The 25,386-nt window shown below is 44.4% G+C and overlaps 1 protein-coding gene across 3 annotated transcripts in view; it reads right to left on the reverse strand.

The window, feature by feature from the left end:
* ptgir (prostaglandin I2 receptor) overlaps positions 1-17,625 on the reverse strand; it is a 30,277-nt gene extending 12,652 nt beyond the window's left edge. Inside the window, exons 1-3 of one of the 3 annotated variants that reach the window (XM_054795066.1) lie at positions 17,472-17,625; positions 16,536-16,720; positions 15,394-16,354 (exon numbers count right to left, since the gene is read on the reverse strand). In XM_054795066.1, the coding sequence (XP_054651041.1) occupies positions 15,394-16,236 (843 nt within the window). In that variant the 5' untranslated portion in view covers positions 16,237-16,354; positions 16,536-16,720; positions 17,472-17,625. Of the gene's footprint in view, positions 1-15,393; positions 16,355-16,535; positions 16,884-17,471 lie in introns of those variants that run through there. The other 2 variants (XM_054795068.1, XM_054795067.1) reach the window with 2 other exon arrangements.
* Positions 17,626-25,386: the final 7,761 nt, after the last annotated feature.

The raw sequence follows: 25,386 nt of genomic DNA on the forward strand, positions 1-25,386 counted from the left end.
GCACTTCGGGTTTGCTCATCAGAGCTAGCTGATGTGCTTGCTGACATATTTAACCTGTCGCTTGCACAAGCATCTGTACCGACCTGCTTTAAGTCCACCACCATAGTGCCCGTACCCAAGAAGAGCAACGTGACCTGCTTGAATGACTATCGCCCTATAGCACTCACTCCTATTGTTATGAAGTGCTTTGAAAGATTAGTCATGACCCACATCAAAAAGAGCATCCCGGCGGCAACTGTGGACCCTCTACAGTTTGCATATCGCCAGAACCGGTCCACGGATGATGCAGTCAACACTGCCATCCACACAGCCCTTTCTCACCTACAGGGCCAGGACACATACGTCAGAATGCTATTTATAGACTATAGCTCTGCTTTTAATACAGTCAGCCCCCACAAACTCACAAATAAGCTCCTCACACTTGGCCTGTCTCCCTCCCTCTGTAACTGGGTGTTTAACTTTCTCACAGGCAGACCCCAGTCAGTCAGAGTCCACAACCGCACATCCAGCTCAAGAATTGTGAGCACTGGGACCCCACAGGGGTGTGTGCTGAGTCCACTCCTCTACACGCTCTTCACCTACGATTGCGTGGCCTCCCAGAACAACACCAGCATCATTAAATTTGCGGATGACACTACAGTCATCGGACTGATCACTGGTGGTGTTGAAACATCATACAGAAGAGAGGTGGCGGACCTCATAGCTTGGTGTCGTGATAACAATCTCCTTCTCAATACAGATAAGACTAAAGAGATGATCATCGACCCAAGAACAAGGGAAAAGGAGCCACATAGTCCCCTGTTTATTGATGAGACTGAGGTGGAGAGGGTGAAAACCTTCAAGTTCCTTGGCACACACATCAGCGAGGACCTCACCTGGTCTCACAACACCCAACAAATTCTGAAGAAGTCCCAAAGGAGACTGTACTTCCTGAGAAGACTGAGGAAATTTGGCATGTCCACCACAATCCTGAGTTGCTTCTACAGATGCACTATCGAAAGTGTCCTTACCGCCTCCATCACTGTTTGGTACGGTAACTGTACAACACGTGATAGGAAGGCACTCCAGCGGGTGATCAAGACCTCACAGAACATTGTTGGGACAGCCCTCCCCTCACTGCAAGACATTTATAAAACCAGAGTCCTACGCAGAACACACAACCTCATCAAGGACAGCACACATCCACAACACTCATTATTCACACTCCTACCGTCAGGCAGATGCTACAGGAGTTTGAAGTCCAGGACCACAAGGCTGGCAAACAGCTTTTACCCACAGGCCATCAGGCTTCTCAACGAAGCACTCGCACACGCCGCACGCAACACACGCACACACTCATAGCACTTTATTTATTTATTTATATCTGTATTAATGTCTCTTCTGTTGTTGTTGCTTAATTTATTGGTATATATGTTTATGTGTTTATGTTTCTTATGTTCTTATTCTTTCTTGTGTTTTCTTTCTTTTCTTGGGAGAATGAACAGAATAAGATTTTCATTGCATGGTATAACTGCTGTTTTACCATGCACATGACAATAAAACTCTCTTGAATCTCTTGAATCTCTTGTCAATCAATCTCATTCGTGCTGCTCTGCCATGTCTGCTGTGTCGTCGCTAGCTTGCTAGCTTGTAAATGAATCTTCAGTTCATCTGCAGCAGTATGTTTTAACAAGGATACAAAACGCTTCAGTTCAAAAGGGTTCTATGACAGACTGATGATTCTTTCCATGATTTCCTGTGGGGGAAAAACACTTATGTATTATTTTGTTGCAATTCCCCCCCTCTGAGATGCTCGATTGGAGGTGAACTATGACAGATGCAGTAACTGTCTGGAGGCCGCATGAAGACTGCATGTCTGCCGTTGCGTGTGTCACCATAACGGATGACGGCCACGTTTCTGCTTCTCCTACGGTTTATTTGATGTGAGGGTGTTGCATTTCACAGCCATGTGTATCTCAGCCAGCTTTTATTGGCTCATATATGTACTGAGAATATAGTGCAGGCTAGATTGGACACAAAAGGTGCTTGCCCGCACTCTTAGTTACATTCATCGGAGAATGTTGTTTGTTAAAAATTTGCCTGTGGTGCAATTTTGGTTGTTTTTCCCCCCCAATTTCCTTCATTTTTTGAGCACAATTTCATTAAAATAATAATGTAATAATATATAGATTTGTATTATATTTTTGCAATTTATTATATATATATTACTATATATTGTTGTCAAATATAATGCTAAGAATAATATAATATAGATATATATCAAATTTAATTGAAAAAACAACACCTAAAGGGCCAGTGGGAGGCTGTCAGCAGCATCTCCTGGAGAGGCTCCACAAGAAATACACTTAAGAAAGATCAATATGGTTTTATTATTTGGTAATGTAATAATGTTCTACTGAGAGTTCAGGAGAAGACAGATGGTTTGCGTTGGAAAAGTAGAGTCTGTGCCTCGCAGTCATTCACCATTAACCATCCACAACTCCTCGCACATCTAAAACTAAACCAAACCAAACCAAACCATCTACACAAGAACAATTAACTCATTCAATCCCAGCCATTTTTCAAAAGACGTCCCCTTCAGTAGCGGCCATTTTAGACCATTTTGACTGATCTTTCAAGGCACACGGAATATTGTGTTGGATGGCGATATAAACATGGAACCTACCAAAAGAAACATTAGACTCTTGTCTTTCATCAGGAAAAAAACGTTGGTTTCTACCTTTTTCCGTTCTTTAGTAATTAGCAGTAGAACATAGGTATGTTTCAGCAAAATATCAGTTCTTGACTAAAAAAGGGGAGAAATCCAGCTTTTTGTGTAAAGACACATTTCAAGTATAACTTTCACTTTGACACAATGTTTTTGCTTTTGTGACAGCTCAAATATCTAAACGACTATACCGACATAAACAACACAAAAAAGGATTGTTTTATACGGGTGTAACGATTCATTCCCTACATTGATTCATATTCCTACGATTCAACTACATCAATCTGGGTTCTCAAGTTTCCATTCAGGACGACATATATATCAATCTAACATAGTTGAAAAGGTAATCAATCAGTTGAATTGATACTAGGAAGCAAAGCATTGGATTCAAGCAAGGCAGGCTTTATATGAATGTGTGGTTTTTAGCACTTTTAATGATAAAGACGTTAATCGTTACAGCAGACGCCCCATAATGTAAATAATGCGTTCCGAGAACCTTTATGTTATCGGGTTTTTATGTTATAGGAAGCGTAAAGTACATGTAAATAGCCTAATCCGTTCCAAGAGCTTCCCAAACTCACCCCTTTGGCCCTTCAAAATATTCAAAGTCCACCAAATATGGTGGGAAAATATAAGAAAACATTAGCATAAACATAGTAGAGTAACATTCCAACATAAAATAAAGTAATAAATAAGATTACTGTAAATGAATAAAACTGAAAAACAAAAACAATCCTACCGTTCACGAGATGTCTTGATCAGGAGCACAAGTGGAGGCAGGAAGGAGGAGGAGGACTAGCCTGAGTCGAAACGCGACTCAAAGAGTCTAAGAGTTAGCTGGTCTCACAGACAAATGCACACGCACTACACGATAATGCTGTGTGCAAAATTTTAATTTGTAACTTAATTGTTTAAGTTAGTTTAAGGGCGACTACGAAGAGGAAGGAGGTTGAAGGGAGAAGCCTGTCTCTCACACAAACTCACGACCTGCTGTATAAGTCAGCTAATGAGATGAGAGCATAGGCGGTGCCCCGCTAATCAGCCAATGAGATGAGAGCGTAGGTGGTGCTCCGATAATCAGCCAATGAGATGAGAGCGGAGGCGGTGCCGCGAAAATCAGCCAATGAGAGCGTGAAGCGTCAGAAGGCGTCACCAAGTGTTAGTCTGAACTTGCACCGACATTAGTGTAATTTGTAGCATTAATAAAGTTGATTGAAAAACAAAAAACTTGCACTGACTTGACGCTTTACGTTCTATGGAATTTCTTCCGTAATACGATGCAAAAACTTTACATAAATTCTTTACGTTCAGTGGAATTTATGTAAAAGGAGGTTTACGTTATGCGAGGTACTACTGTACTGGATTCAGTCTGCCTGTCTGTGACGTCATGGTCTTCCGGGTATGTGGTGGTCATGGGAGTTGTAGTGGACCTGTGAAACACAGTTGATTCGCTTCTTCTTCTCACGCTGAGCCGTACGTCAACGTCGCCGCTACATTGCATGTGGCAAGAGTCGGAGCGGAGAAGATTCCTCGACTCGTTTTACTGCCCAAACCAAATCCCAGGGAATACCCTTTCACAGGTAAGACTTGACAAGGACCTTTGATGGTCTTTGGCCCATACACTGCATGATTTGGCCATCTTAGCATCGTTTTGAGAGCATCATTTGCCCACGTTGTAGAAAACACTGTGTTCCTGCGCACTGTTTAAAGTAAATAAGTCATCATGGCAAACTATACCACCCTCTTCTCATCCTGATTTTGTACTCACTGATCATTTATTCTCAAGTATGTCAGCATTATTAATCATTTATACTGAATTCCCTTACAAAAAACAATGGAAATCTAAGAAACTGCACCTGCACTGTCCAGTATCCAGGTATTTATTGGATTTTTGGCAAAAACGTTACTGAACTGATTTAAAGTTACTGAATTGTGTCGTTCTAAATGAACCAATATCGTCCATGAATGGTATCGGCAACCACGAATCGTGATACAAATCGATTCATTGTTATTAAAACAAATAATTACTACCCTATTGTTTTACATCAGAATATACATTTATTTACAAATATAATACTATGAACTATTTACAATTTTCACATTTGGAACTGAACTGTGTGTGTGTGCACGTGGGTGTGCACACGTTAAAAATTCCCCACAATGCATAACCTTCTGCACGCCACACTCCTCCACGCTCTTCCACTTCCTCCTTGCTGTCGAGTGTGTTTTTACATGCAGAAGATGCATGCTGAGCTCTTATCAAATGCACTTCTGCCACCTTGTGGCCGTTTTTATGGCTTAGAACTACTCTGAAAGTGACGTCCATTAGTGTGCAATTGCGTGATCACCTCTTTTTGCCTCTCGCGCAAAAAAACGTAAAAGACGTATAAATACGTGTTTGGCATTGGGCGTTTATCGGGCATTATAAAAACGTATAAACACGTCTTCGGTAGCAAAGAAGTTAAAGGATACTTTAGTTGCTTATTTTTTTTAAATATAATAACGCTTTTTGCGGAAGTAATAACTAGATGGGCCGTCATGCAACCATTTCATCACAAATGAACATTGAGTTAGCACATCCATGTCTCATTCCCTGCCCATTCTAGAGAAAAGAATTAGTCAACCCAGTTGCTGAAGAAATAAATGCAGAAATGAAGAGTATGACTAACTCAGTGTGTTTCTAAAGGCTTTCTGACCTACGTTATAGTTGTGTAACGACGTGGATTCCCTGCCTGCGGGCACCTAAGGAGCATCCGCAGCTACCGTGGCATGCATACTCCAAAGATAAGCTTCCATTGTGCATTTTGGTGGACATGAAATGGTATTATTCAAAATGAAAGTTAACGTTTGGCTGTGAATAGCGGCAAGCGGAGGGGCTGACCCAAGTGCGAGTAGTAGCGCAGCATGCAGGTAAGAACATGAAAAGGTTTGTATTTTATCAAATGACATCGCTGATAAGGATCCATCCAACAAGACCCAACAAGGAGCGAAGTTGAGTCAGACTGTTTGCAGAGTTCACCCACAGAAGGAGCTTACAAGTCTGCTCTGGAAAAATGACGAAATGATGATTAAATACCATATTTAAATAAAGAGTTTGGCAATGTATTAAAGTGGTAATTGCCCTTTTTGTTCACTCCAGATGGGAAAAGTCAATGCGGTAAATAAACAAATAAAGTGACATCTGGGGATTGGCAAATGATCACCATTCCACAAGAGTGAATCGCTGAGCGAAAACCGTGGAATACACACGCACACGAACCATGTAACACACCAAACCACAGAAGAAGAAAGAAAGTCCGTCGTGGAGAAGAGGTATTAGTGTGAGTCATTATGGAGTATAAGACCACAAAATATGAGGAGAATGTCGACTGAGGTGAGTCAAGTACATCGAATTATTCAGATATTATGTTGGTTTGTCATCAAAGCTCACTTCTGGTCATGTGACGGCGACGAGGCGGCAGTGAGTCGGTGACATCATCGTTTCAGGTCACCCAGAACGCTGTTCCCGTCTGAAGGAGAGTCTGGAACCATAAAATACTTTGCTGTTTTGGGCTGAAAACGTGTCCGTGTGGCTAGCCCTCAAGGCAATTGTGTCGGTCGCGAAAGAAACAGCTCTTTAGCCGAGGTCACAACCGGTTGGACGAGCTCCTTCGGCTGCCTTTTTAAGTTTGTCGTGCGCCCATCCATCCACCCTTCCATCCTTCCCATCTGGAATTCCCCCGTGTGGGACTAATGAAGGCATATTTTATCCATCTTCTACCGTTTATTCAAGGTCAGGTCGCGGGGGGCGGCAGCCTAAGCAGGGAAGCCCAGACCTCCCTCTCCTCAGCCACTTCGTCCAGCTCCTCCCGGTGTTCCCAGGCCAAGTGAGAGACACAGTCTCTCCAACGTGTCCTGGGTCTTCCCCGAGGCCTCCTACCGAGTGTCGAGCGTGCCCTGAACACCTCCCCTGGGAGGCGTCCGGGGAGCATCCTGACCAGATGTCCGAGCGACCTCATCTCACTCCTCTCGGAATGTGGAGGGGCAGCGGTTCTACTCAGAGTTTCTCCCGGATGACAGTGCTCCTCACTTTATCTCTAAGCGAGAGCCCAGCCACCCTATGGAGAAAACTCATTTCGGAAACCTGTACCCACCATCTTGTCCTTTTGGTCACGACCCAAAGCTCATGACCATAGGTGAGGGTAGGAACGTAGATGCACGGGCAAATTGAGAGCTTTGCCTTTGGGCTCAGCTCCTTCTTCACCACAACAGATGATGCAGAGTCCGCATCACTGCGGACGTCGCGTTCCATCCTTCCCTCACTCGTGAATAAGACCCCGAGGTACTTCAACTCCTCCACTTGGGGCAGGATCTCATCCTCAACCCGGAGATGCCACTCCACCCTTTTCCGGGTGAGAACCATGGACTCGGACTCGGAGGTGCTGATTCTCATCCCGGCCGCTTCACACTCGGTTGCGAACCGATCCGGTGAGAGTTGAACGTCACGGCTCGATGAAGCCAGCAGGACCACATCATCTGCAAAAAGCAGAGACCCAATCATGCAGCCACCAAAAAAAACGGAACCCCTCAAGGTCCTGGCTGCGCCTGCAGATTTTGTCCATAAAAGTAATGAACAGCATCGGTGACACACGTGCACCCCACGTGCACCCCACGTATGTAATCAGTGCGCCCAACGCATGTTCAGATATTTGGTACGTCCTCAATGCGTGTCAAGCTCTTACTCCTTCATGGTCACCACCACTACGTTCTCCACGAGCAAAAAAAACCCCAAAAAACGCAGCAACTTAGGGAACAGCAAAAATCGCACAGCCCAAAAAAAAGTAGGTGCGGTTGTGACCTGTGACCGAGGCTTTAGGGCTGGTTCTTTGAAGTGAGCGAGCCATTGTTTTTTTTCTGTTAAAGCCATGCATGATTTGTCACTTGTATCACAAATAATACACAAGTGAGCAAGTGATTCGTGACGCTCGCCTCCCGTTGGTAGCTTTTAGATGGTGAGTGCGGCGTGCGACTCGTGCGTGCCAGGTGCGCTTCATGTAAGTAAGGCTGCCGTACGTTTTACTCACCCGGAACGTACGTGCGTGGGCGTCATACGAGGCTCGTGCAGTCCGCTCACTTCGATCGCAAGATGGCCGTACCGGCTTCCTACAGCACCCACGGCTATCGTAAGTGGGAGGACCAGAGTGTACAGCGGGAAGAGCCGCCTGCCGTGGCCAGGCAAGACGCGTTAATGCCGGATATGATATGTGCGTCCATGGAGGTCCGGAGAATCAGAGTGTACAGCTGGAGGAGCCGCCCGCCGCAGGAGGATCTGCTGCCATGGTCGGGCAATGTAGACAACGTACTTTTAAACTTGCGACACACGCAAAGGTCACGCACTCCTCCTCTACCTTGCCATTGCGACCTTCCTGATAGTCTGCGTTCCAATTTTCTTCCTTTGCGTGCCGGCTTTGCGTGCCGTCCGCGGGTGTGGAAATCCGTGCGGGCCACGTGTGTGTCATTTTCCCCGTTTTTGCACGTACGTCGGGATGTAAAGCCTGCGTGAAGAAACAAAAGAGCCTGAAGAGCCATTCGAGAGCTGAAAGAGCTGACGCCTTCTAAGGAGCTGAACCAAAAAAATCGGCTCCCTCAAAAGAGCCGAAATTCCCATCACTAAAGGCAATCAATTCCAATTTGAGGCTATTTCATTGTTTGATTATATTTTCAATGATACATTACTGCCGCAAAGACGCTAGTCAAAGATCCTCCATAAGACCTCTTCATGCCCACGCATGTGCTTTGCAAACACGAGCGGAGCGTGACATGCTGAGGAGGGGATCAAATGTCCCTCCACAAACAAAGGCAGTCCTGATTGTTTAAGCCACTCACTATCTGACGGCGGAGAATCGGCCTTCCTCACGTGACACCTTTTCTGCCCTTTTATCTGCAGGCAGCTGCAGCACAACAAAAGTGTGTGCAACAAAGTCGCCCTTTGTCGGGCGACTCCTACCTGAGCCACGCTCACGCACGCTCATGCACGCTCACGCTCACGAGTGTCCATGTTGTCCCTGAAAGATCCCACAGGTTAAACACTACGTTCACCCAAACATACGTCTCAAAAAGACACGGCGTCTTATATTCGGGGTCTTGAGATTTACACGCCAAGCGACTTCTCCCCATGCGAGTCAGAGCTTTTCTTCCTGTCGCTCACACACACGCCTGGAGAGCACGCAGTTGGGAAAAGTGTCTCAAAGGTTGTTTGCAATAAGGGATGAGTTCTGAAGCCTGATGGGAGCATCCCTAATGATCACACTCCAAGTGGTACCTTTACCAGCAGGACGGAACTTACTCGACACTTAAGAATGCTGAAATGTTGCCTGTACAGTTAATAAAAGGCTTTATGATGGACACTGACAGCTAGACTCTCGGGGACATTACAGTCCAAACCTCAATTTCCAAGCGCCCTAGTTTTTGTATGATTCAGCTTCTGAGAAAAATGTTCAGCAAACTTCTTCCTCGGCTCTCGTACACCGTCTCGGCTACGGTACAACAGACTGCTGTATTTTTGCTGTTGCTTTCTGCACGTTCTCTATAAAAAGACACTTTTTGCTCATGTTTTGACTGTGTGAAGCGGATTAATTGGATTTACACTACGTCCTGAGGGAAAAAAGTCTTTGGTTTTCAAACATTTTAGTTGGGGTCGGACCTTTTGGAACAAATAAACAACGAAAACAGAGGCTAATGTACTGCAGATTTATATTTTTTGTGCTTTACTGTGTTTGTAGCCCCTTCCACCACTCTCTGCATCATTTACTCGAGGATTCCCTGTCATCCAAACTAACTACGTCAATGTTTGTGTGCTGACTGAGTCACAAACACAGCAGCAGCAGCAGCAGCACTAATGGGAAGCTTTCATCATTGAGTAAAAGCATTAATGATTGTGTGTGTTAAAACGTATCATGCTGTACAATCCTGACTGAGGGTTGGATGTCTGTCTACAATAAAGACGCGTATGATGACACTGACAGCCATTTAGGAGTCTAATCACATTCAGCCCCTTGACATAACACTTTATTGATTAGCTACTTAAGGCCAATGTGGTTTCTATGGGAACAGCATGGATGATGATGTGTGGGGCTGGTCTACTTTCTTGATTCGTCTGTACCCCCAGCAGGACAGAAAGACCCGGGGCCTCGCTTATAAAACTGTGCGTCTGCGTACGCCAGAAACCCAAAATATGAGTATGGACAAATATATTCAGACCTAAAAAAAAAAGTGGCGTACGCACACGTTCATATTCGTTTGGGACATTTAGCCCATCATGTTAGGTGCTAGCATGCGGACATTGGCATCGCTAGCATACTAACGTTAGCATACTAGCATTTTTAGCTATTTTCATGGGTAGACACATATACAAGTACAAACACTTAGCACTATCATGGTAGGTGTTAGCATGCTAACGTTAGCACAGCTAGCATGATAACATTACCATAATAGCATTTTTAGCTATTTTCATGGGTAGACACATATATATATATATATAAAAACACTTAGCACTATCACGGTAGGTGTTAGCATGCTAACTTTAGCATGTTCACATTGCTAGCATGTTAACATTAGTATAGTAGCATTTTTAGTCATTTTCATAGGTAGACACTTATATAAAGACTTAGCACTATCATGCTAGGTGTTAGCATGCCAACGTTAACATGTTATCATGCTAACATTAGCACAGTAGCATTTTTAGCCAATTTCATAGCTAGACACATATATAAACACCACTATTATGCTAGGCGTTAGCATGTCAACATTAGCATTCTGACACTACCCACACAAATAAAGGCCGTGCATGGTAACTAAATGTTATGCTATCGATGATATACTTGACACATGCAACTGTCTTATTTTTTTGATCAGCTGTCACTGACGACATATTAGCTCTGTGTCATGTAAACTTAATCCCTATAGAATTATTTAACTGACACCCTGATGTTTGTTATAATTAATATTAATGGAACTATAAAATAAAATGACGAAGTACTGAAGCGCGGTGTTTTCCATGTATCTTATCTTATCTTATCTTATCTTGGGGGGAGTACACGCTGGTGTTTATGATAAATGACAAATGATGTCCATCAGCGTCATGTCAAATAACAACACTTTCCACAAATGTCTGAAGTCAATCACGGCGTGATGTTTTCATGCAATGATGGATAAATCCTTGCTGGCTTCCATTGCATGTTTATTTCTAAACTAATCACTATTCGGCATGTAAAGGACATGAAATGAAGCAATAAATAACCACTGCTTCATTCTGATTTGTCTTTTTCACTTTTACTGTTAAATTTATGAGTGTTTTATTGTGTCCTGCTGTAAATTGATCACACGTTTTAAAAAGGTTTACAAGGCAATAATCACGTCCTGTAAGGTGAATGGCGCTCCTGTTCGTCGCCACGGCTAACACACCAAACGCACAAACACACAAAGTTCATAGCGCCAGCTTCTATTGGTCAAAGGTGTGTCACCTCGGACACTTTAATGACACTGTGAGCTTTATTTCACAAGTTTCGCTGGTCTAATCGGAGCCAAGTGGTGGACGTGACAAGCCTGAGAAAAAGAACTCTCGAACTGAGCATCGAAAGAAGGTAGCACTTTCCTAATTTTGCTCCCGTCCCGGATGATGAGGGCTGTTCAACTGGCGGCCCACAGGCCTAAGAATGACTTCAGACCGGCCTGTGGGTTCAGTGTTTTAAAAACACAGTGGAGCGATCCTGTCATACAGAGGGGGATGGGTGTCTCACAACTGCTTTTAATGGACCTGCAGCACCTGCCAAAGGGCACCATTGTAACCGAGACCTCCGCATACTCCTACATAGACACACATACAGTATGTACACCCTTCTCTCTTTAATTGCCTCTGTTTACTCGCTACACAATCCAGGTTTAAGCCTTAAATATGCCTCCCATACTTCAAATATAAAGGTACATTTGTCATTTTTCTGAAGAAAAGCGTGGAAGTTGCGAGATATGAGCTCTTATCATGAGCTATATTTGTTGTCATCGTTGTATTTGTCCAAACCAATGTACTTTAGTGGTATCAGGCATTACATTGGAGCAATAAACTAAAGAAAAAAAGGTGATCTAATCATTTTTTCCATGACTGTGTATGTCTACGAGCTACCCCGCTCACCATTAGCGGTTTGACAACCAACTACATCCTGCCGCCCCGAGCACAGTTAAGCAAAGCATCGGCTCAAGTATTGACTAGCATGGCGACAGCAACGTTGCTTGTGGTACTTCAAGGGCTATATGGGCTTTCATTATAGGGAAAAAACCTGATACCGATATTGACCGAAATGGCATTTTTATGCCAATATGGGGCCGATATTATCGGACATCACTAACTGTAATAGATATATATATTTAAAAAAAATTATATCTGCAAATTTCCAAATTTCCGACCCGGCATCCATCAACTTTTCTGCATGTGGTCCTCAGTGGGGAAATGACGGACACCCCTGCTCTACAGGGCAAAAGATTCTTTAAACCAGACCAGTAAAGTTCATAGGGAAGCACGTGACTGATGGAATGCATCCTCAGGCCATTCAGTCACGATCTATACTCAGTACGCACATCATGTTGGTGGTCTGCTTCTCCTGCATCTGAAATCTTTTAACTTTCTTGCCAAATACTATGCAACTTGCTTCCAAACGCAACATTACTCACATCTGTGAGGCGAGGAACTATTTGGGTAATGCAGGTATTCCCCCTGCCGATGCACATCTCCTAAGCCGCTCTGCTAAACGCAAACAAAACCACTCTGGTCCTGACAGGACAAATGATGTGTTCACTGCAATCAAACGTTCCTCTCCTCGACATCTGTTTGCAATCGGGCGAACTCGTTTGGTGTCGCGGCTGCCTTCTTCGTCTCACAGCTCTTGGGCACACCCACGTGCATGTGCATGAGTAAGCCTAGCAAGTCTTGAGAGTCACCACTCACCAGATTGTGCACGGCGTGACAAGAAACGAATCAGCCATCCAGATATCAAACACGGACTTCATGTGTGCCAAGGGGGCATGACTGCCAAAACCTGAGAAGCCACGAAGATGTCGTAAACGTTTCCTGTGTATGATGTCACGATTCGTGGTTGGGTTCAGTCTTTGCCACAAGCATAACAGGAAGCGGCACTTCTATTGATGTCTACCTGCCGGCTACCTGAGCACGCTGGTTAAAATGCCAAAATCAACACAATCATGAAGTGAAGTCACGTTTCCTCCTAAAATGGTAACTTTCTGATGCTGAACGTGGTTTGACTTGTTTGGTTGATTAACCTGATGGACTGGTCCTTCCAGGGTCTTTGTTTGCTCTCCAATAGTACACTCCTCTCAGATAAATAGCTGACATTAATACACACACACACACGCACACACACGTGTGACATTCTTAAGGCACACCTTGTATTTCTTTAATAAGGCGGAAATCAGTGCACCTGCTAAGATCCAGTGCAAAAACTCGATCAAATACAGCAAGTCAACCTTTGCAAAAGCAATTCTCCGCTGCAATGTTTGTTTTTGTGGTTGTGGTTGGCAGTCCAGCATCCAAACAGGTGCACCGAGACCAGTTGAGAGACCGTAGACCGGGACCGGTGTTAAAATGACAGCACAAATCATGCAGAAACTAGAAAAGCATTGTTCCCCCCACATTGTGGTTTACAGCATAAATATTAGTCCTACATGTACTTTATTGACATATTTCGATTCCTTGACCATGAAAACATAGCATTAGCGATTTTCGTTCATATTCTTCCCCTATTTGTTCATATTCTGGATCATAGTATCCTGAATGATTCCATGATCTGGATCAGTCTTTGATATTTCCGACAACCCGTTGGAAACTTGTCCTGTGTTTTTTTTCCCCCAAGCGCTCTGACCATTTTTTGTGGAGTTCTACGCACAAATGCCGAAAATGCTCCTATCTCGCAACGTTAAAGAATCCTTGAAAAAAATCCCTGGGTCCAGACGGTGGTCCGGATCACACCCCAAAATGTAATCAGCTCTTCCGTATCCCATTTCCCACAATTCCTGAACATTTCATCCAAATCCATTCAGAACATTTCAAGTTATTTTTTTATGAACGCCGACAAAAGCATAACTTCCTTGGCGGAGGTAATGACAAACATGTGAGAGGAAAGGCACTGGAAGGGCTGTCTCTCTCTCCCTCAGCGAGTGTGACAAGCGTGCTCTTTAAAAGTAGATTGTCAAAGCTTTTTGCAAAATCTAAGCAGGTAAATATAGCAGGATATAAAAAGAATGTACGTAATCAGGCTTTGTTCCCGTGACAAAACGTGTATTTGTGCTCCAGAGAGATATTTGGCTTGTCTTGAGAAGGGCAAGGATATGACGTGTAGCATTCTGGAGTGACACAGCAACTGGCAGCGCATTCACCAAAAAAAATCAATTTGACCAACGTGTTAAGCAGCGTTGGCTGTCCTGTCACGTGTGCTCGACACAAACAGTCATTCGGTGCTTTCAGGGCATCCAATCGAGCGCAGTTCAAAATTTTACAGAAAAATAGCCGCTAAAATAAAACAATTGCTTCTCCTTTTGAAATACAGAAAAAGTCAAATCTAATCATCAGTCTTCTTTATAACAACATGTTAGCTATGCTCAAATCCTCAGCTGATACCAAAAGCACAAAAGAACAACATGTGAAATAAATTGTCCCCTTTAAGAGGTCATTTTTAAACTGAACAATACTTTGAACAGTATTCCTTTTTTTTAGAAAGCAGAACCTCGTAGGAGAAACAAAAAAGTGAGTAAAAACACCTTCATTACGTTTGGAACTACAAATAAACTTCATTCCTTTAAAATTGGCCATCACTTCATCAAAATCAGCTAATTGTAATATTTTATCTTGACTAGCGTTTCTCAAAGTCTAGACAGCGTCATAATTACATCCAGCCTCCGCCTTTTATGGACTTCTTCTTTATTTATCACACGTCCTTCTTCCATCACACGCTCTGACACGTAAGTGAGCGAGTCCCAATGAGGCTTGAGTGTAACAAGTGGTCATTTCATGAAGATGAAGAAACATTTTAGTTTGAAGAGCGAGATCCACCACGGTGGCATCACACCTCGAGGGTGCGTGGATCTCCACTATGCAGCGTGCAGCGGCGGCTTTATGTTCACTTTTATGTTCCCAAATACCAGAAAACTCTCCAGCCACGACAGAAAATGTAGCTTGATTTGTCGCAAGTCACTTTTGAGAAAACATGTCGCCAAGAGGGTTTGGACTGTCAGCAGATCTCGCGCGGGGCAGGGAGGGGGGCGCTGACACACACTATTATCAAGCCTATCTACGTGGATCAATCGCAACTGGGCTGTTCAATTTGTCTCAGAGGACGTTTCGCCTCTCATCTGAGAAGGCATGGTCAGTTCATGCTCAAGACTAGATAGGACAGCTCTGGTTTGGGACTATTATCATCAAGACTATCGAGTTAAATCGATCGCAACTGAGCTGTTTTTGCCGTCTTAGGCAACGTTTCGCCTCTCATCCGAGCAGGCTTCATGAGTTCACCCTCCAGACTAGATAGTCTCAGACTAGAGCAGCCCTATCTAGTCTTGAGCATGACAGCCACGCGGATGAATGAGAACACTCTCAGAGCGTCATGCCGTCACACACAAAGAAAGAAAGTAGAAGATGAACTCACAGTCAGCGGCAGCGAGCAGACGGCAAAGATAACGGTGATGAGGGCCAGCAGCACCAGGTGGTCCATCTCTTCCACGCCCAGTCCGAACCAGGCCAGACTGAGCTTCCTCCTTCTGCCGAAGGAGCCCACCGAGCCTCGCCGCATCATCTGGCTGCGGTGCATCTGGCAGAGGCTCACGATCACCGAGCCGTTGCACACGAACACGGCCAGGATGAGCAGCGCCATGAGGGACGAGTACGACAGCGAGAAAGCCTGCACCCGCTCGGCGTTGGCGTCGCTCGTGGCGTCCATGTCGATGAAGCACCACGTGCCAGGGCAGTACTGCCTGAACCTGCCGATGCCGGCCAGCGGCAGCAGGCAGAAGGCTAGGGAGAAGAGGTAAATGGCGACCAGTGTGACCTTGGCAAAGCTGCGGCGGATGTACACCGAGTAAAAGTACGGGTGGCTGATGGCCAGGCAGCGCTCCACGGCCATGGTGCAAAGGATGAGGGTGGGCGCCAGGCCGAAGAAGCTCATGGCGAAGCCAAACAGCTGACACAGACCCTCGTCGCCCAGGCCGATGAGGGACACGTTGCGGGCGTAGCAGATGAAGACGGGCGGGCTGAGGAGACAGGTGCCCAGCAGGTCGGTGAGGGCCAGACCGGTCACCAGGATGGAGAAAACGGACGACCTGGAGCGGTGTTCCTTGCGGTGCACGCCCAGGATGAAGAGGGCCAGGAGGTTGCCCACCACGCCGGCCAAGAACATGACGATGCTCGTCGCCGGCTTACTGTCGCCCTTCACCGTCGCATCGTTGCACGTGATGTTGGGGCAGAGCCCGTCGGAAACCGTGCTGGCGTTCATGTGTGGATCACAGGCGGGAATCTAGATGGCTCCTGGACGACGAAGGAGGGAAAGCGGACGGTCTTGCTTTCATTTGGAGGGAGGGGGTGACCCGGCAAAACATTCTCAGCAAAACATTCTGTGGCGGAAACAATCATCACACACAAAACATACACAATGTTTGAACAATAAGCCAAAAAACAGCACTTCAATGTCTTATTAGGACATTCATTCTCTATCTCTGCTCGGTATTAAATATAAAATCAACACAAAAAGGCTAAAACAGTGCCACCTGGAGGCGCTAGAAGATGATCCCTCACCTTGCCGTGGTCATCCTCATGGCTTGAGAACTCCGGTGGCGCACACGTGAGCCACGCTGCGAGGAAACTTTGGTGTTTGAAAGCAGCGCTCACCAACACACTGGTGATGTTCCACAGCAGCTCTCCTACCCACACACTCTCTCTCACCCTCATGACGCCCCTCCTCCTTTCCCTCACGCCGCCTCCTGTGAGTAAGACCACAGTTGTGCCAAAAGAAAAGAAAAAAACCCTGCATACGAGCAAAGACAAAAAGTGAAGCATGCGAAAAGAGCAGAACAATCCTGTCATACATAAAGGATCTTCGACCAGCATTTTGGCAGCCGTACCTCAACACTTTGTGACTCAAACTTCGAGGTTTCACTTTATCACCGTTGTTCAAACAATAGATTGATGAATAAATCGTGCTTTTTGGTGGTTTAATACGAGCCATCATTAGTCAAAACATGCATATTTAAGATAATGTTACATATTTTTGGCCTAAATGAAGCATTTTCAAGCATAAAAATGACTAAAAGAGCTAAAATACAAATTAAAGGCATTCAAAAAGATGCATTCGGCAACTCTGAACCCTCGACGTCACTTCCTGTCCGCCACTCACTCTACTGCCTTAGGGAACACATTTATAGAGACGCGTGTCTGTCTACTATATTGGGTAATACAAGTGCAAAGGTGACTATGTGTCTTATTTCATGTCGAGAGGGCTCTTATGTTTAAAAAAAAACGCATTTAGAAGGTCATATTAAAATTGGCGGAAATGTACTTATCACAGTCAAGTTAGGAACCAATTAACCTGATAAACGACGGATTACTACAAAGGGTTTTTGCAGCAGTAGGTTCCTAAAAACAGCAGAGTTAGGGGATATACGGTATGCAACAACTAAATACTATAAATACAATCGTTTTTAGCGTTTGGCAGTGTTATCAGACTCGTATTACCTGTGCTGCAGCATGCCTCGTCCGCAGTTAAAAATCCAGAACCACCCCACCCGTCAATTATCATGGGGGGTGGAAGTATATCCCTTCTAAACAGCGTTTTTTTTTCTTTACAAAGTATTTGCGGAAATTGCATATTCTGAAGTCCACTTATCAGTGTGTACTTTTCGAACGTGTTTAGAGTTGAGCCGTCTTCGTCTACTGCTGCTTCATTATGACGGGTGTGCCTCGCTGTTGCCCCCTGCAGAGCAAAGTAGGTACGGCAGGAACACACACTTCCCTTGATGGGATGGTTGACCATATTTGGGTGATGTACGGCAGGTTGAATGTTCCCCGCAAACACTAAGACAAACACATCAGGCAAATTCATATGAAAACATACAGTGGGGTCTCGGTTTTTGTTATTAATTCGTTCCAAAATATCAGACGAAAACCAAAAAGTACGAAAACCGACGCAATTTTCCCCCATAGGATGTAAATCTTATTCATCTGTTCTAGACATCCAAAAATATTTACAAAAAGTACATTTTAGAGAGAATGATTGTAATTTTACATGCAGAAAACAATGTGAAATAATTATAAATGATGAATGGATGGAACTACTCATGCTGGCGAGATGAAATTAGCAGCAGCGGAGCCAGAAATGTTTCATTGGGGTGGGCAAGGTCGGACCATTACCCACATAGGGGTGGCAATAAGTTAAGACCTGAATTGTCTAGATGGCCACTGGGGTGGCTGGAGAGTGGCCACTGGGAATTAGATCATAGCTTCTCACCGCGTTCTCATCATTTCTCACCTTCTTTATCTAATTGCTGGCACCTGCAACTTTCTTTGGCCCCATGGCGTGTTATTTATCAGATGGTCAGTCAGTAAAGCGTAGGCTGCTTTGTTTGGGCGCTCGCTTTCGCGGAACGATACAGTGCCAGCAGAGACAAAATTGTTGCGAACATTTTCTACAAAAACCGAATCATACAAAAACTGGGGCGTGCAACAACAGGTCCCACCGTTTGTCCTAAGTCAGGGGTCTCAAACTCCATTTACGTGGGGGTCGCTGGAGGTAGAGTATTGGGAATCAAAGCACTGGGAGTAGGGCTTGGAATATCAGGATACGACAGGCGATACATGGCTCTTAATAATGATAGTATCTGGATACGGCGATAGGGTGAACCAAATAAATATTTCCATGGCGTATATTTTGCTGCATTGAGCCGGGATTGGCTCCAGCTTACCTGTGACCCAATGAGGATGAGAGGTATAGAAAATGGGTGGAATTTTTGCAGCATATTTGAACCAGAACACAAGCAGCAATGCTGCAAAAAGAGTGAGACTGTTTTCGTTCAACATAAGCGTGAAGGGGATTTTGGTTTAGGTGTCTGATAAACAGTAAAGTTATTTTCAACTCATTCAGAAAACAAAACATCTCATGTATCTCAAGTAGATCAACATTATAAAGTAGAAGCAGAAGAAAAAGAAGTATTTCGTGCAGTAGGGATGTACTCCGGAGAGACAGAGAACGAGCGGTAAGGTTGAGCAGCACGGCTCCCAGCATGCGTTGCGGCACTTGGTTGCTAAAACGTTGCACGTTTAGAGTTGTTTATTATTCCCCATAGTAGAAGTTCTCCATGAGTGCAGTGTTCCCTCGCTACATCGCGTTCACCTTTTGCGGATTCGCTGTTTGGCGGATTTTTTAAATTGCAATGTAGCGTGTTTTTTTAACAGCGTATTGTGTTGTAAGTCCTTGTGGTTTATCAGAGCGATCTATGCGTGCTCTGTTGTATGTGTCTGTTATTGTATTTCCTACTGCTACCAGTAGAGGGTGCTGTATACTCATGTGAGAGTTCCACCTTGTCTCAGGACGTGTTTACGTGCCTGTGCCAGCATATTAGGAACCCACAGTAGGCTAAATATAGAGCCACAACAGTCCTTATTGGCTAAGGGAGACCCCGTCCATTGTGTTCTGAGTCCTGATTGGCTGTAGACCATTGTCAAAAAATCTCCTTTGTGACGTCGCTAGCAAACTAGCTAACTGCGTGAGCCGCTTGCTAACTAGTGATGGAAATTTCGGCTTTTTAGAGAGCCGGTTCTTTTGATTTGGCTTGCTAAAAACAGCCGGCTCTTTTGGCTCCGAAGTGGCTCCTCAGATTGTTTTTGTTGTCTTAAATGAATTTCTTCCCAAATGATGTGTATTGTGTAACATGAATCACTAGTGTAGAAAAGACATGATATCAAACGTTTATCATTTAAATGGATTTATTTAAACCTCAATGAGCAGCTACGAAAATATATTACAAAACAATATTATGAAAACAAAAACCTGTCTCAACAGACAAATGAAGTCAAAATAGGTTGAATCGCTTCATGCAAGTTTCTCACAAACGAATCGGCTCTAAGTGCACCGCAGCGTGTTGAACCTCACCCTCCCATCGTTCAATTCAAAGAGCCGGCTCTTTGAGTCGATTCGTTCGTGACTGACACATCACTATCGCTAGCCGCCAATAAACAAGAGAAGAAGAAGCAGCAGCAGCTAACCGGCTAAATGAATCTTCGGTTCAAGGAGTAGGACGAGGAGGACGACGCCGGCATGTTTTAAGGATGGAAAAACGCTACAGCCGAACGGCACCAGGACGAAACGGCACGGTCATAGGAGTGAAATACGAGTGAGTCACTTACAATTTCTTGTGTCCAACCTCGTATGTTGATCATTAAAGTTCTAATGAAATGTGAACTTTGAGAGTGTTTAAGCAAGACAGAAATGTGAGAAAATGTTCATGCCTGCCTGAGAAAAGTGTATCAAGTGTATGGTGGGGGCTTTTATTGGAAAGCCCCCACCCAATCATTGGAAACAAATACATTTGGCTACTTAGTGGATTTCACTAACTGCGGGCTATTTTGGGAACCTATCCCGCGCATTAAGCGAGGGAACACTGTACTTACTCACCTGTTACATTTTGTGCTGTCATTTTATTTTTTGTGTTAGCGCCACGATTGTGGGTCGTGTTCTGTCTCATTCCTCCGTGCGACATCCTCACTCTTAGCTCACACCACTGAACTTATGAGTGTGATTGGCTTAACGCAGCCATTTAGCATTTACGGTAATCTTTGATGTCAAGTCGTGGGCTGCAAAATGGAGACTTCCGTCCTAAATCATCATAAAAGACATAAAAGTGCAAGTTGAACTCTCAAACAGCCTTCAACTGGGACGTGATGATAATGATCGGGTTTCCCTGTGAAGCCTGTCCATGCATGTGCTCCTTATTGTTTGCTTTTCACCGCAAGCAAATGGAAAGCAGAGGCACAACACAATTCAACAGCACGTATAAAAATGATCGCAAGTAATTGCATTCTGCCTCGTTTCCTGTTGCCAGTGTCTCTGTTTCTATAATTGACCAAAAACACAATTAGAGCACGACCGTGCCAATGTTTGCTTAATGGAGATCGGGTTGCTTCCGAAATTACGCTCCCTCGATGAAAGTCTGCAGATGCTGGCTGGTGGGAAGCCCAGGTCGGAAAATGCATTATGTGGATTTTCCCAGGACGCAAAAGAAAAAGGAGGGTGCGCGACAAAAACTGACATGCCAGCACACGTCCCCAAAATGGGACACACACTGAGATCCTCCACCGAGACAGTGTCTCACCACTATTGCATTACAATACGAAGTGGAAGCATTTTGCATGATGCGCTTCATAATTAGGAGTGTATTCAACAAGCTCTTGGCTCTTGGGGGGGGGATTAAAAAGACTGAGTAGGAGGGCGGTAGTGAATCCTGGAGGTTAAAAAAAGCACAAGCAGAGCAGGAAGGGACGGCACTGACATGACAAGTAAATGCATCTTGGCAGGATGCGGACAACATTTTGACACGTTCCCTTTGTGGGGAATGTTGCATAACACTGAAAATGTTTCAGCTTGTATGTTTTCCCACGACTCAAAATAGTTTCCCCCCCTTTCAATGTGCACAAAAGGCCCATCTCTCTTCTAAATCTGTTCGTGAGCCTTCATGAACCATAACCCGTCAACCACACAGGTGATTATAGATGGCGCGGTTATTGCACAGGTGTGCCTTAGTTTGGCCACAATACAAGCTCACTCCAAAATGTGCAATTTTGGGAGGGGTGCAGGGGGAGTCCAAAAAGCAGTTCATATGTGGTACAGTATTATATACCGTATACAGTACGCCCTCGCCACGTTGCACTTCGAATCTCACGGCTTCGCTCGATCACGATTTTTACAAAATATATGAATGAATTAATCAAGTGGTTGAATATAGTCAAAATATTGCAGATTGAAGTATTTTGAAGCATTTTCAAGCATAAAAATGTCTAAAGAAATAAAATACAAATATAAGACACACTGAAAGATCATATGTAGTCTTCTACACTGGTCACTAGGTGTCAGTAATGTTACATCACTGAGCCAGCGCAGGAAGTACTGGACAGAAACAATCAGGAACTCTCCCACTGGTAACGTGTGAGTCTATGTTGTGTCTTCATTTATCTTATTATGACCACTATATTGGGTAATAGGAGTATAAAAGGGACTATAGGGGTGTTACTTCATGTCTAGAGGGCTCTAATGTTCAAAAATATATTTAGAAGTATGTATTCCACTACAAAAATATTACATTTACATGTAAAGGAATCTTTCGTGTAGGAAATTCACTTAACACGGTCGCGCCTGGAACCGATGAACTGTGAGAAACGAGGGACGACTGCGTTTGCAAATAATGTGGGAGCGTAGAAAAAGTTGTACTTCTTGGAATCTTTGAGTTCTGCTCATGAAAACAAGAGTTGTGCTGTGTTTGAACGAGCAGTCCCGCTTGCCGTGTTTACTACAAAAACATCAGCTTTTGATTGCTGGCACGGCGTATGAAGGACGATTATTGCTCAAGTTGCCAAACACGACGCCTTCTTGAATGAAAACACACGGAGCCGACGGTTGCTTCATTTGAAGTGAATGCAGCGTTCCCTGTGAAATTCCTCTTGCACATTTCAATTATTGTGTGATATTCATATTTTGCTTTCTGAGCAGGTGACAACAACCAGGCCAGCTTTAGTTTCGCTTTGAAGTTCATATTTTTGTTTGAAAAAAAGAACCTCGCAACTAAATACTTAATAATTAACAATAATTAAGTCTAACCAGTTTGCATCACCGTGGTGACGGACATCTGCAGTTCAGCCACATCATCTTATTTGTGACTTCACTCGTTTACAGCAGCTTATTCCACAGCAACGTCCTGTAACTATTCCACGTATTTATGCCGTTATGAGTCATTAGTGTGCTAGTGGGGAGTGCTTTTGCGCACTAGAGCAGGGGTCTGACACCCACGCCTCTTTTCTCCTTCTGCTGTAGCTCCACCTGCAGGCTTCTGCTTCTGTGTCGTCACGACGCTTTCATGAGCCTTTCCAAGTTCTGCGTCCGAGTTGGGCGTGTCCGTGCAATTCTCCACCCAATTGCTAGGGGCGGTGCTTCCGGGTCCCATGATGCTGGTCGACTATCTGCCTTGTTAGCGTCCTTTTTTTGCTAATGAATGGCAACTAAAGCGACACGGAGACTGGTATTGGAAGTTGAACTACAGTAATTGATGGGTTACCACACTTTTATTGCAAATGTTGACCCAAACTTGGTTGAGAAGACTTAAGAAACATGACTAAATTGCCAGGTGGCAACAGGAAGACAGAGAAGCGACATGTCAGTAGGTTCGGGGACACTACTTTTCCACACAGGGACATGTAGCTTTGGATTTTTTTCTCCCTTAATAATAAAATGTTTCATTTAAAAACTGCATTGTGTTCAGTTGTGTTGTCATTTAACATTTAAGTGTGACAAACATGCAAAACAAATAAGATAGCACTCTTTCATACCACTTTCTATGCAGCATTACCTTCATTTATTGCTCAAATAGGTGTTGTGGCTCCAAGTGGGTTTTAATTTGGTGGAAATGGATCCAAATGGGTTTGAGTCTCTGCTCGGGCATCTCCGTGTGGAGTTTGCATGTTCTCCCCGTGCATGCGTGGGTTTTCTGCAGTTACTCCGGCTTCCTCCCACATTCCAGAAACATGCATGTTAGGTTAACTGGTGACTCTAAATTGTCCATAGGTATGAATGTGAGTATGGATGATTGTTTGTCTTTATGTGCCCTGTGATTGGCTGGCAATCAATCCAGGGTGTACCCCGCCCCTCGCCCGAAGTCAGCTGAGACAGGCTCCAGCATACCCGCGACCCTAGTGAGGATAAGCGGCATAGAAGATGGATGGATAAGATAAGATGTGGCGTTATTAGTCCCACAATAGGAAATTCCAGGTTTACAGCAGCAAAAGTACAAGAGCCCACTACAGCATAGTACAAAAGCACACAAGAGCATAGCATGTGCAAATCAAGGTACGGCGTTCCCTCGCTCAATCGCGGTTCACCTTTCGAAGACTCGCTGTTTCACAGATTTTTTTTAATTGCAATTTTAGTGCTGTTTTTTTTTTCCACAGCATATGAGCGCTGGTACAGGCCAAGCCTGGCCCTTTAAGAAGAATTGAATTGTGGGAAGTTGAGTTGTAGTTCTGTACTTTAGCACAAGGCGGCGGCGTCTTCTCTCTCTTCTGTCTGCACAGCCCATTGTCTTCTGCGTCCTGATTGGCTGCAGACCATTGTCAATCAATCTCCTTTGTGTCGTCTCATTGTGGTCATGGCTAGCAAACTAGCTAACCGTGTGAGCCACTTGCTAACCGCCAGAAACAGAAAGCAGCTAATCACGTGTGACTCTGAAAGCAAGTTTTCTCTCTGACAAAACCCAGAATGTCGACAAAACATTCTGCACCCAAAAAGCAGAGGAAGCCAGCCATCACACAAACACTTGGGACTTGTGGATATGCTGAAGGGAGGCAGAAGTTACGCGGCTGTAGGGCGCCATTACGGATATCAATGAACCTTCGGTTCATGGAGGACAAGGAGGAGGGAAATTCTATGAGAGGAGCAATATGTTTGAACAAGAATACAAAATCGCCACAGTACAGCGGAACGGCGCCAGGATGAGGAGGCACGATCAGAGGAGTGAAATATGAGTGAGTCACTTAATCATTTCTAAACCATATATTTTGAATTTTGAGAGTTCAAACAAGAATGAAATGTGACAAAATGTTAATGTCTGTCTGAGAAAAGTGTATCAAGTGTGTGGTGAGGGCTTTCACTGCCTTAAGACATATAGAAGCACTGGAAACAAATAAAGTTGGCTACTTTGCAGACTTCACTTATTGCGGGCTATTTTGGGAACCTTTCCCCCGCAATAAACGAGAGAACACTGTAATACAAATCAAGACGTTATATACACTATTTCCAGCTGTGTACATGTTGATCAAGCCACAGGTTTCTTGCATGGTTAATTACATGCTTTATTGCACGGCTGTTGGTTTTTGGGGCAGTTTTTGTTATGGAGTCTGACAGCTGCAGGAAGGAAAGACCTGCGACACCTCTCCTTCACAAACTTTGGACGTATCATCCAGCTCCTTAATGCAGTGAGTGGCTCTTGATGCTACAGGTCGCCGACCCCTGCACTTGAGGGAATCTAGTTTTCGTGCCAGTTAGGTTTTAAACTCAAGAGTTGCTCGATATTGGCTTTCTGACCGATATCCAATTTATATATTGTCCCGCACTTCATTTCCGATATCAATGGATCGTGGGATTGGCACGAGCTCTTCCCACAAACTGTCAGGAATGAACACATGATGCATTTCACAAATAAACACTGTCCATTTTTGTTAAGCAAGGTGGGAATAAAGTAAACCATAACCCATAGCTACCTTGCTTATCTCCGGACATCCTTTAGCCTCAATGTTGCCGCTCTTTAACGTCCACGTTTTGCTCTACTCCACTCTGGGAAGCAAGTAGCAGGCATGTGCATGGGCGACAGCTGAACAAGATGACTCATGAATG

Source organism: Dunckerocampus dactyliophorus, chromosome 12 (assembly GCF_027744805.1).
Source record: "Dunckerocampus dactyliophorus isolate RoL2022-P2 chromosome 12, RoL_Ddac_1.1, whole genome shotgun sequence".
In the NCBI taxonomy this organism is placed as follows: domain Eukaryota; kingdom Metazoa; phylum Chordata; class Actinopteri; order Syngnathiformes; family Syngnathidae; genus Dunckerocampus; species Dunckerocampus dactyliophorus.